Raw genomic sequence first — 12,419 nt, 5'->3', positions numbered from 1 at the left:
TTACCATACCCCCCCACTACCCATACCACCCCCCCATACCATACCCCCCAATACCATACCACCCCCCCATACCATACCCCCATACCACTCCCCTATAGCCCCCCCATACCCATACCCCCCCATACCATACCACCATACCACTCCCTATAGCCCCCCATACCATACCCCCCACTACCCATACCCCCCATACCCCCCATACCCTACCCCCAATACCCATACCCCCCATGCCCCCCCATACCATACCCCCCACTACCCATACCCCCCCCATACCACCCCCCCATACCCATACCCCCCCATGCCCCCCATACCATACCCCCCCACTACCCATACCCCCCCCATACCATACCCCCCCAATACCCATACCCCCCCATGCCCCCCCATACCATACCCCCCACTACCCATACCCCCCCATACCATACCCCCCAATACCCATACCACCCCCCATACCATACCCCCCCATGCCCCCCATACCATACCCCCCACTACCCATACCCCCCCATACCATACCCCCCAATACCCATACCCCCCCATTGCCCCACCATACCATACCCCCCACTACCCATACCCCCCCACATACCCATACCCCCCAATACCCATACCACTCCCCTATAGCCCCCCCATACCATACCACCCCCCCATACCCCCCCATACCATATCCCCCCCCCCGCCCCCGGCACCCCCCCCCCCAAACACAGCAGCCGCGCTGGTTCTCTCTCCTTTAATAGCTGTCCCCGCAGGGGGGTCCCAGCCAGCACCCCGATTGTCCCTCGCGCCCCCACCCCGCCGCCACCCCGGGGGGCACCCGGCGGCCCGGCCGCCCCAGCACAGTTTCGGGGGGCCGGTGTGGGGGGGTGTAAACATTTTTGGGGGTCCCGGCCCCCTCCCCCCGGAGTCTCCCCGGGGCAGCGAAGCACCGTTTCCTCCTGGCTTTTTTTTTGGAAAAGAATAAAATTGGCCAAATTCCCCCCAAAATATATTTTGGGGGGGGGGGTTAGGAGGGGCAGGGGGGGGCGGGGGACCCCCCCACCGCACCGTGCCGCAGGTCGATGGGGTGCCGGGGGGCCCCGGCAGGCGCCAGCGCCAGCCCCCGCAGGCACCCGGGTGACGCCGGAGGTGAACTTGCCGGCTGTCAGGCTGCGGGGGTCCGGGGCGCCGCCTGCGGGGGGGACACGGGGGGATATGGGGGGACACGTGGGTGGGGGCACCCGCTGGGCTCGCCCGGGTGTCCTGGCCTGTGTCATCCGCCCGCATCCGTCCCACGTCCCATCAGGTGTCCCCACCCCATGTTGACTCCAGGTCCCATCCCATGTCCCACCATGTGGCCCATCCCGTGTCCCATCCCATGCTCTGTCCCGTGTCCCATCCCATGCTCTGTCCCATGTCCCATCCCATGTCCATCCCATGTCCCACCATGTGTCCCATCCCGTGTCCCATCCCGTGTCCCCTCCCGTGCCCCGTCAGGTGTCCCATCCCATGCTCTGGTCCCATGTCCCATCCAGTGTCCATCCCCTCTCCCATCCTATGGCCATCCTGTGCCTTGTCCATGTCCCATCATGTGTCCCCTTCCCGTGTCCCCATCCCATGTCCATCCCATGTCCCATCCCATGCCCCATCCGATGTCCAATCCTGTGTCCCCTCCCATGTCCCACCCCTTACCATGTCCCACTCCATGTCCCCTCCCGTGTCCTGTCCTGGGTCCCATCCCAAGTCCCATCATATAACCCCTCCCATGATCCATCCCATGTCCCACCCTGTGGCCTGTCCCATGTCTGTGTCCCCACCCATGTCCCGTCCCGTGTCCCAGCCCCTATCCTGTCCCATGTCCCATCCAGTGTCCATCCCCTGTCCCATCCTATGGCCATCCTGTGCCCTGTCCCGTGTCCCATCATGTGTCCCCTTCCCACGTCCATCCCGTGTCCCATCCTACGTCAATCCAGTGCCCCATCCTGTGTCCCAGCCCATGTCCATCCCGTGTCCCATCCCCTATCCCATCCCATGTCCCATGTCCCGTGTCCATCCCATGTCCCCCCTGTGTCCCACCCCATGTCCCCTGGGTGCCACCGTACCCACGTAGACGCTGCCCTGGGTGTTGGCCATGATGTTGGCTCCTGGCGACTCTCCGCTCACACGGCTCCTCCCCGTCCACCTGCAGCCACCCGCGCCGGCCCTCCCTGCACGGCACCCGTCAGCACCCGCACCCCGACTCCCACCCCCAACCCCCACCCTGACCCCCACCCACCTTGTCACCATCACCCCGGTGCCACTCGCCGTCATTGATGGGGTCTTCGGAGACGATGGTGGCCTCGCCGCTGCCCAGCTGGTAGCTGCAGGGGTGACGTGGGCTCAGCACAGGGGGTACCCTTGGGTGGCACGGGCACCCTGGGGTGGCACAGGGCACCCTGGGGTGGCACGGGGCACCCTTGGGTGACGGCAGGTACCCTTCCTCACCTGAACACCAGGTGCCCGTCCTTCAAGCCAAGGCCAACGAAGTCTTTGGCTTTGCCACCCCTCGCTGGGCTCCTGCGGGCACAGCGGGGCGGGTGAGCAGGGTGGGGGGCACCCTGACCCCCACCCTAAAGGGGCTCAGCACCCTGGTCCCCTCCCCGGTGTTGCCCCCCCCCACCCCGCTCACCGCCCCGTGCCACAGCAGCAGCCCGTCGGCGCTGCCCGTCCGCAGCTCCCAGCTCGATGGTCTCGGGCGCCTCGGGTGGGCTGCAAGGAGAGGGGGGACGGTTCGGTGGGTGCAGCACCCAGGGGTGGTGCAGCACCCTGGGAGGGTGCAATGCCACGATGGGTGCAGCACCCCAGGAAGGATGCAACGGCACAATGGGTGCAGCACACTGGGAAGGGTGCAGCAACCTGGGATGGGTGCAATGGTGCAACGGGTGCAGCACCCCAGGAAGGGTGCAACAGCGTGATGGATGCAGCACCCTGGGAAGGGTGCAGCACCCCGAGACGGATGCAATGCCATTCTGAGTGCAAGCACCCTAGGAAGGGTGTGAAGTAGTGATGGGTGCAATGCTGCGGGAAGGGGTGCAGCACCCTGTGAGGGTGCAATACTATAGGAAAAAAGGGTGCAACGCAGTGGGAAGGGTGCAGCACCCCAGGAAGGATGCAAGACTGCAATGGGTGCAATGCTGCAGTCAAGGTGCAACGCTGTGATGGGTGCAACGCTGCGTTGGGTGCAATATTGCAGGAAGGGTGCAACGCTGTCGTGGGTGCAAGGCTGTGGGAAGGGTGCAATGCTGCAACGGGTGCAGTGCTGCTATGGGTGCGACGCTACACTCAGGGTGCAATGCTGCAGTCAGGGTGCAACGCTGTGATAGGTGCAACACTGCCTTGGGTGCAATATTGCAGGAAGGGTGCAACGCTGTGATGGGTGCAAGGCTGTGGGAAGAGTGGAATGCTGCAACGGGTGCAGTGCTGCTATGGGTGCGACGCTACAGTCAGGGTGCAACGCTGTGATAGGCGCAACACTGCATTGGGTGCAATATTACAGGAAGGGTGCAACGCTGTCATGGGTTGCAACGCTGTGGGAAGGGTGCAATGCTGCAATGGGTGCAGTGCTGCTATGGGTGCGACGCTACAGTCAGGGTGCAATGCTGCAATCAGGGTGCAATGCTGCAATCAGGGTGCAACGCTGCAGTCAGGGTGCAACGCTGTGATAGGTGCAACACTGCCTTGGGTGCAATATTGCAGGAAGGGTGCAACGCTGTGATGGGTTGCAAGGCTGTGGAAGAGTGGAGTGCTGCAACGGGTGCAGTGCTGCTATGGGTGCGACACTACAGTCAGGGTGCAACGCTGCAGTGGGTGCAAAGCTGTGCAATGCTGCAACGGGTGCAGTGCTGCTATGGGTGCGACGCTACAGTCAGGGTGCAACGCTGTGATAGGTGCAACACTGCCTTGGGTGCAATATTGCAGGAAGGGTGCAACGCTGTCATGGGTGCAACGCTGTGGGAAGGGTGCAATGCTGCAATGGGTGCAGTGCTGCTATGGGTGCGACGCTACACTCAGGGTGCAATGCTGCAGTCAGGGTGCAGCGCTGTGATAGGTGCAACACTGCCTTGGGTGCAATATTGCAGGAAGGGTGCAACGCTGTGATGGGTGCAAGGCTGTGGGAAGGGTGCAATGCTGCAACGGGTGCAGTGCTGCTATGGGTGCGACGCTACAGTCAGGGTGCAACGCTGTGATAGGCGCAACACTGCATTGGGTGCAATATTACAGGAAGGGTGCAACGCTGTCATGGGTGCAACGCTGTGGGAAGGGTGCAATGCTGCAACGGGTGCAGTGCTGCTATGGGTGCGACGCTACAGTCAGGGTGCAACGCTGTGATAGGCGCAACACTGCATTGGTGCAATATTACAGGAAGGGTGCAACGCTGTCATGGGTGCAACGCTGTGGGAAGGGTGCAATGCTGCAACGGGTGCAGTGCTGCTATGGGTGCGACGCTACAGTCAGGGTGCAACGCTGCAATGAGTGCAACGCTGCGGGAAGTGGTGCAATGCCGTGGGAAAGGATGCGACTCCCCGGGGAGGCTGCAGCACCCCGGGCAGGGTGCAGTGCCGCGGGTGGGGGTGCAGCACCCCGCTCGAGGGTGCCCCGTCCCCGGTGTCACTCACCCACGGGGGAAGAGGTGCCCGGGCAGTGCCAGGTAGGAGCCGTCCCGGAAAGCGGCGCTGAACTGTCCAGGGGCGTCTGCGGGGAGAGGTGGGGGGTAAAGGGGGGGGCCCACGCCCAGCTGCCACGCCCGTGGCATCGCTTTTGGGGGGAAAACGGGGGAAAAGGGGTGCAGGGACCTACCGCCGCCCCCGCTGCCTTCCTGCCAGTCCTGCTCCAGCTCTGCCAGCGCCAAGTCTGCGGGTCAGAGTGGGTTGTGGACAGGTGGCACATGTCCCTCCCATGTCCCCCAGTGTCCCCAAGTGTCCCCCGACTCACTGTGCTGGCAGTAGGGGCCGGTGTAGCCCTGCGGGCAGAGGCAGGCGTTGCCCTTGCTAGGTGCCGCCGTGCAGGCAGGGGTTGCGGTGCAGGCAGCGGTCCTCCTCCCGCTCGCAGCGTGGCCCTGGGGACATGGAGGGTGACACCGGGTGACGCCGGCGGGCGAGGATGGTCGGACGTCCTCGCTGCCCCGGGGTTTGCCCTTGCACGCACACGCACGTGCGAGGCGAGCATGCAGGCGAGGAGCGTGTGTGCGCACGCAGCACGGGTGCACAGAACGTGCAGGCGCAGCACCCACAGTGCACGCTCGTGCACAGCCATGTACACGTGCAAACGGCACACACGCACACAGCGTATGCATGCACATAAATGCATGCACGGCAGACGCACGCACGTGCAAACTGCACCCAATGCATAGCACGCATGCACGCAGGCCAATTGCACGCACCACACATGCACGCACGGCACATGCACACAATGCACACTGCACACACGGGGCGCGCACACGTGCACAGCACCCTTGCAATGCACGCCAAACGGATGCGCATACATCATAAAATGCACACACGCACAGCACACATGCAGCAGACGCACCCACTTACAAACTGCATGGCGTGCACACATAGCATGCAGCACGCATGCATACGCTGCGCATTTGCACAAGCAGTGCGTGCATGTGCACGCGCAGCACGTGTGCATATCCAGCACACATCTATGCACAGCACACACCACCTGCAACATGCACGTGCATGCACTGCACACATACGCGTGCATGCACGGTGCATGTGCACGCACCGCACACTTGCATATGCAGCACACACGCATGCGCAGTGCACACAGTTGCAAGCACAGTGCACGTGCACGCACAGCACACCTCAACAGCACACATGCATCTGCAGCACGCCCCGCACAGTGCACCCGCTTGCATGCGCAACGCACACCCATGCATAACACACGCGCACACACACGCACGCAACAGGGCATGTGCATGCACTGCCGACATGCACCCGCGGCGCACACGCACGCACAGCCCACACGCATGCGTCGCGGGCACGCATGCGCAGCACCCACGTGCACAGCGCACACGCTTACACGCGCAGTGCACACAGCACACATACGCACGTGCGGCGCGCGCCCGCAACGAACGCACGCAGCCCACGCAGGCAAACCCCCTGCGCGCGTCCGTCCAATGCGCGCGTGCCCACCCCGCACACGCGTGCACACGCGTGTGAGCACCGGCGGACTCACCGCCGAAGCCGGGCGGGCAGAGGCAGCGGTAGGCAGGGGTGCCAGCAGGCAGGGGCAGGCAGCGGCCCCCGCGCAGGCAGGCAGCGTGCAGGCAGGGCGAGCTCTGCCCGCATTGCCCCACGCCGCGGCTCCGCAGGAAGCTGTAGGACAAATCCACCTTCTTCCCGTTGATGGAGACCTGGGGGGGGGGACACACCAAGGTGGGGGGTGTCACCCCCTGTCCCCCCGCCCCGCCGAGGGGACCCAGGCGTCCGGGAGGGGGTTTTGGGGGGGGGGTCTCACCTCTCCGATGCAGCCCCGGAAGGAGGCGTTGGTTGGGGGGCGCAGGGGGGGTTCGGTGCCCCCCAAGTAAAGCGGGGTGCGTAGGTTGAGACCTTGGCTCTTGCCGGGCGAGGAGCGTTTCACCGGGGCGGCGTCATCCACCGTCAACGTCCCGTCCTTGTGCACCCGCTCGGCCGTCACCCGGTGCCAGTGTCCCAGCGTCACCGGCTCGGCGCTCCGCAGCACCGCCGGGCCTGGGGGGGGGGGACGGGACGGTGGCATCATGGGGGGGCTAGGGGACACCGGGGGACAACAGGGGACACTGGGGATGCGTGGGGACCTGGGAGGTGCCCTGGGGGACCCCGGTGATGCTTGGGGACCCCAGTGGTGACAGGGGAGCCTGGTGACACTAGGGGACCCCACTGATGCCCGGGGTTCCTGGCAGCATCTGGGGACCAAAGTGATGCCAGGGGACCCCGGTGGTGGCAGGGGACCCCAGGGATGCCAGGGGACCACGGTGATGCCCAGGGGACCCCACTGATGCGAAGGGACCCCAGTGATGCCAGGGGACCCGAATGATGCCAAGGGACCCTGGTGACGCTTGGGGATCCCAATGACACCGAGGGACCCTAGTGACACTTGAGGACCCCAGTGGTGCCAGGGGACCCCACTGAGGCTCGGGGACCCCTATGATGCCAGTGGACCCCGGTAATGGCAGGTCACCCCACCTATACCCGGGGTCCCCGATGCCACCAGCCCCCTCCTCAGTGCCACCAGGATCCCCGTCACCGTGCCAGCCCACCTGAGCCCAGCTCGTAGCGGAACTCGAGGTGGCCGCCGGCCATGGCCAAGGCGACGAAGTCCTCGACGGGGGCGGCTTTGCCGGCGCTGAAGAGCAGGAGCCCATCGGGTGCCAGCGGCAGGAACTTGGCCTCCACCCGCAGCTCGTGGTGGACGTTGGTGAGGGGCGGGTAGGAAACGAAGGCGCCCGCCTCGCCGAAGGATGGCACGCTCACCACCTCACCTGCGGCACCCCCAAATCAGTGCCCGGCTGGTGGGACCCCGTCCTCCATCCCCGTGGTGCCCATCTCCCCAGGGTGGGACCCTGTCCTCCATCCCTGTGGTGTCCATCTCCCCAGGGTGGGACCCCGTCCTCCATCCCTGTGGTGTCCATCTCCCCTGGGTGGGACCCCATCCTCCATCCCCGTGGTGCCCATCTCCTCTGGGTGGGACCCCCGTCCTCCATCCCCGTGGTGTCCATCTCCCCAGGGTGGGGACCCCGTCCTCCATCCCCGTAGTGCCCATCTCCCCAGGGTGGGACCCCGTCCTCCATCCCCGTGGTGCCCATCTCCTCTGGGTGGGACCCCGTCCTCCATCCCCGTGGTGCCCATCTCCCCAGGGTGGGACCCTGTCCTCCATCCCCGTGGTGCCCATCTCCCCTGGGTGGGACCCCGTCCTCCATCCCTGTGGTGTCCATCTCCCCAGGGTGGGACCCCGTCCTCCATCCCCATGGTGTCCATCTCCCCTGGGTGGGACCCCATCCTCCATCCCCGTGGTGCCCATCTCCCCAGGGTGGGACCCCCGTCCTCCATCCCCGTGGTGTCCATCTCCCCAGGGTGGGACGCCGTCCTCCATCCCCATGGTGTCCATCTCCCCTGGGTGGGACCCCGTCCTCCATCCCCATGGTGCCCATCTCCCCAGGGTGGGACCCCGTCCTCCATCCCCATGGTGTCCATCTCCCCTGGGTGGGACCCCGTCCTCCATCCCCGTGGTGCCCATCTCCCCAGGGTGGGACCCCGTCCTCCATCCCCATGGTGCCCATCTCCCCAGGGTGGTCCCCAGCCCTGTGCCCATGTCCCCTGGGTGGTGCCAGCCCTGTCCCCATGTCCCCAGGATGGTACCCAGACCCATGCCCACCTCCCCAGGGTGGTCCTCAGCCTGTGTCCCCAAGGTGGTCCCCAATTCCCCATCCCCATCATGCCCATCTCCCTGCGATGGCACTCAATGGCCCGTCTCCATCACGTCCCAGTTGGTACCTAATCCCCTGTCACCATCATGCCCATGTCCCCAGGGTGGTCCCCAGCCCATAGCCCGTGTCCCCAGGGTGGTCCCCAGCCCTGTGTCTGTGTCCCCAGGGTGGTCCCCAGCTCTGTGCCCATCTCCCTAGCATAGTACCCAGCCCCATGCCCCTGTCCCCGGGGCGGTGCCAACACTGTGCCTGTGTCCCCAGGGTGGTCCCCAGCCATGTCCCTGTGTCCCCAGGGTGGTCCTAGCCCTGTGCCCATCTCCTTGGGGTGGTACCCACCCCGTGCCCCTGTCCCCAGGGTGGTCCCAGCCCCATGCCCATCTCCCTGGGGTGGTCCCCACCCCGTGCCCATGTCCCCAGGGTGGTCCCAGCCCTGTGCCTGTGTCCCCAGGGTGGTCCCCACCCTGTGCCCCTGTCCCCAGGGTGGTCCCAGCCCCGTGCCCATCTCCCTGGGGTTGTCCCCACCCCATGCCCCTGTCCCCAGGGTGGTCCCAGCTCTGTGCCCATCTCCCTGGGGTTGTCCCCACCCCATGCCCCTGTCCCCAGGGTGGTCCCAGCCCCATGCCCATCTCCCTGGGGTTGTCCCCACCCCATGCCCCTGTCCCCAGGGTGGTCCCAGCTCTGTGCCCATCTCTCCGGGGTGGTCCCCACCCTGTGCCCCTGTCCCCAGGGTGGTCCCAGCTCTGTGCCCATCTCTCCGGGGTGGTCCCCACCCTGTGCCCCTGTCCCCGGGGCAGTGCCAACGCTGTGCCTGTGTCCCCAGGGTGGTCCCCAGCCATGTCCCCATCTCCCCAGGTTGGTCCTAGCCCCATGCCCATCTCCTTGGGGTGGTGCCCACCCTGTGCCCCTGTCCCCAGGGTGGTGCCAGCCCCATGCCCATCTCCCTGGGGTGGTCCCCACCCCATGCCCATGTCCCCAGGGTGGTGCCAGCCCCGTCCCCGTGTCCCCGGCCGCGCTCACCCTCGGTGCACCTCTCCCCAGCCTTGCCCAGGTGGCAGCGGCAGGTATAGCCCTGCCCGTCCGGCCGGTTGACGCAGGTGGCATCAGGTCCGCACGCCTCTGTAGGGTGACAAGCCATAAGCACCCATCCGGGGAGGGACATCGGGGTGACGTCCCCGCAGGGCGGGCACCTTACCCGGGTGACAGTGCAAAGCCTGCGAGTACTCGCAGTTGCTGCCGGTGAAGCCGTGGGGACAGCGGCAGACGTAGGTGCCACTCTCAGCGTCCTGGCACACGCCACCGTTCTGGGGGGACACACACACACGAGTGTCAGTGATGGGTAGCGATGGGTGGCGATGGGTGGGCATCACCCACAGCCTCACCTGGCACGGCCGGTCCTGGCAGGTGGGACAACTGGTGACACCGTGTGCCTGCAGGTCCATGTCCCCAAAGGCCACCTCCTCCCCTTGGATGCGGAGCTGGCGCACGCAGCCTGCGGAGGGATGGAGATGGGGGCAGAGGGCGTGACACGATGTTCACACACCCCCCCCCTACCTCGGTGCCCCCCAAAAAATCATCACTCACCCACGAAACCGCGGCTGAGCCCCGTCTTTGCCACGGCGCCGAAATCGGGGTACCCCCCCAGGTACAGCTCCTCGTTCAGATCCAGCCCTTGAAACTTCCCCTGCGGGCACAAGCGGATGGGCACCACCTCCAGCACCCTGACCCCCACCCAATACGTAGCCCACCCCCCCCAAAAAATACCTGGGAGGTCCCGTTAACCGGGGGGTGCCCATCCAGCGCCAGTGAACCCCGGGTGAGGTTGCGGAGGAGACGGATGGTGTGGTACTCGCCCAACCGCAGCGGTGTTGGGTGCCGGATGGTGGCCATGCCCGAACCGGCGTCAAACCTTAATTTTTTGGGGGTACAAGGGGTGTCGGTGGGTGCTGGCACCCATCTCCCCCTCCCTCCCATAGCACCCACTCATGGATCTCACCTAAATTCGGGGCGGCCGCCCACCAAACCGAAGGAGATGAAGTCGGCGCCGCTGGTTTTCCGCTGCCCGTTGTAGAGGAGAAGCCCTGCGGGGTGGCAGCGGGTCAGGCAGGATGGTGCCCAGCCCAGGGCGGGGGTCACACCGTGGGGGACCCCAAAATATCCCCAGGATGGAGAAGAAACCCCCCCACAAGTTGGGGGGGGGGCTCGGTTGAATAGAGAAGGAGAGCTGAAGGAGGGAAAGGGGAGGATGGAGGGAGGGATGGAGAGGGAAGGCAGAAGGATGGGGGGGACGTGGGGGGGGGACATGGGGACACATCGGGGGACACAGGGGTCCCGTCGGCGCTCACCGTCAGCAGCATCAGGTCGGAAGGTGATGAGGATCTCGAACCTCTTGTAGGCATCCTTGATGGTGGGCAGGGGGAGGAAGGAGCGGGGCGTCTGCCCGAAATAGGGGACCAGGCGCTCTGCAGGGACGGGGGGGTCAGCACGGGTTGGGGTACGTCACCCCCCCACCCTGTCCCTCTGTCTGTCCATCCGTCCGTCCTCACCTCGGACCTTGAGGACATAGTAAGCCGTCTCCTGGCCGCGGCGGTTGGCGGCGGCGCAGGCGTAGACGCCGGCGTCCTCGTGGCGCACGGCCGGCAGCGTCAGGACGTTCCCCTCCGCCCGGGCGCCCGCTGGCAGCTCCCCCTCCAGCTGTGGCAGAGCGGGGTGGGGGGATCAGCACCCATAGGGTGCCCCCCCACACCTCCTGCACCCCCATCCCTGCATCACTCCACCTCACCTTGCTCCAGGTGATCTCCGGCACCGGGAAGCCGGATGCCAAGCAGGGCAAAACAGCCGCTGAACCCACCGAGACCTCCTTCACCTCTGGCTGCCCGGCGATTTGGGGGGCAGCTGGGGACACACGGAGACGTCACCACGCTGCGGTGACGCTGTGTGTGTCCCCAGCCCCGTGTCCCCATCCTCACCTTGCACGTGGAGGATGACGTGGGACTGGACGGTGCCTACGGCGTTGGTGGCGGTGCAGCGGTACTGCCCGGCGTCCGCCCGTTCTACCCGTTCGATGGTGAGGGTGCCGGCACGGACCAGCACCCCGGGGCGGATACGACCCCCCACTTTACTCCAGGTGACGTGGGGACGGGGTTCGCCCAAGCCCAGGCACTCCAGCTCCACCGCCGTCCCCGCCAGCACCGTCTGCACCGCCGTCCGGATGTTGATCAGGGCCCTGGGGAGAGCTTGGGGGGGGGACAGCGGGGTTTTGGGGTGCAACCCCAGCACGGGGGAGGCATCGCGGTCTGAGGTGCCAACCACAGGAGTGAGAGATGGGGAGGAACGGGGTGCTCGTGGGCATGGGGACACCATTGGGGTGCCCATGGGCATAGGGAGAGATTGGGGGTGTTGGGGTGCTCGTGGGCATGGGGACACCATTGGGGTGCCCATGGGCATAGGGAGAGATTGGGGGTGTTGGGGTGCCTGTGGGTATGGGGAGAGATGGGGGGTACTGGGGTGCTCGTGGGTGTGGGGACAGATAGGGGGTACCTAGGTGCGCATGGGTGTGCAGAGAGATGGGGGGTACTGGGGTGCCCATGGGTGTGAGTAGAGATTGAAGGTATTGGGGTGCCCTCAGGCATGGGGAGAGATTGGGATTGTTGGGGTGCCAGCAGGCATGGGGAGAGATGGGGGTACCAGGGTGCTTAAGGGTGTGGGGAGAGATGGGGGGTATGGGGGTGCCTGCGGGCATGGGGGGAGACTGGGGGTATTGGGGTGGCTGTGGGCATGGGGAGAGATTGGCGTTTTGGGGTGCCCATGGGCATGGGGAGAGAGGTGGGGCACCAGGGTGCTCATGGACATGGGGAGAGATTTGGGGTATCGGGGTGCCTGTGAGCATGGGGAGATGTTGGGGGTATAGGGGTGCCCGTAGGCGTGGGGAGAGATTGGGGGTATCGGGGTGCCCATGGGCGTGGGGAGAGATTGGGGGTATCGGGGTGCCCATGGGTGTTGGGAGAGA

At 65.8% G+C, this 12,419-nt stretch overlaps 1 protein-coding gene across 1 annotated transcript in view; it reads right to left on the bottom strand.

Moving 5' to 3' along the window:
- Window positions 1–797: 797 nt before the first annotated feature.
- The window catches only part of HSPG2 (heparan sulfate proteoglycan 2), a 71,732-nt gene continuing 60,110 nt past the window's right edge, over window positions 798–12,419 (bottom strand). Inside the window, 26 exon segments of the mRNA XM_059829823.1 lie at window positions 798–1,099; window positions 1,101–1,156; window positions 2,067–2,127; window positions 2,129–2,171; window positions 2,240–2,253; window positions 2,255–2,324; window positions 2,449–2,520; window positions 2,634–2,680; window positions 2,682–2,712; window positions 4,620–4,695; window positions 4,801–4,854; window positions 4,936–4,993; window positions 4,995–5,071; window positions 6,271–6,361; window positions 6,466–6,698; window positions 7,247–7,468; window positions 9,431–9,529; window positions 9,606–9,714; window positions 9,793–9,902; window positions 9,995–10,094; window positions 10,175–10,319; window positions 10,407–10,491; window positions 10,756–10,872; window positions 10,957–11,104; window positions 11,193–11,305; window positions 11,380–11,646. Coding sequence (XP_059685806.1) covers window positions 992–1,099; window positions 1,101–1,156; window positions 2,067–2,127; window positions 2,129–2,171; window positions 2,240–2,253; window positions 2,255–2,324; window positions 2,449–2,520; window positions 2,634–2,680; window positions 2,682–2,712; window positions 4,620–4,695; window positions 4,801–4,854; window positions 4,936–4,993; window positions 4,995–5,071; window positions 6,271–6,361; window positions 6,466–6,698; window positions 7,247–7,468; window positions 9,431–9,529; window positions 9,606–9,714; window positions 9,793–9,902; window positions 9,995–10,094; window positions 10,175–10,319; window positions 10,407–10,491; window positions 10,756–10,872; window positions 10,957–11,104; window positions 11,193–11,305; window positions 11,380–11,646 — 2,606 coding nt within the window. The 3' untranslated portion in view covers window positions 798–991.

Source organism: Gavia stellata, chromosome 27 (genome assembly GCF_030936135.1).
Source record: "Gavia stellata isolate bGavSte3 chromosome 27, bGavSte3.hap2, whole genome shotgun sequence".
NCBI classification, from domain to species: Eukaryota; Metazoa; Chordata; class Aves; order Gaviiformes; family Gaviidae; genus Gavia; species Gavia stellata.
This window is presented reverse-complemented; position numbering and strand designations above follow the sequence as displayed.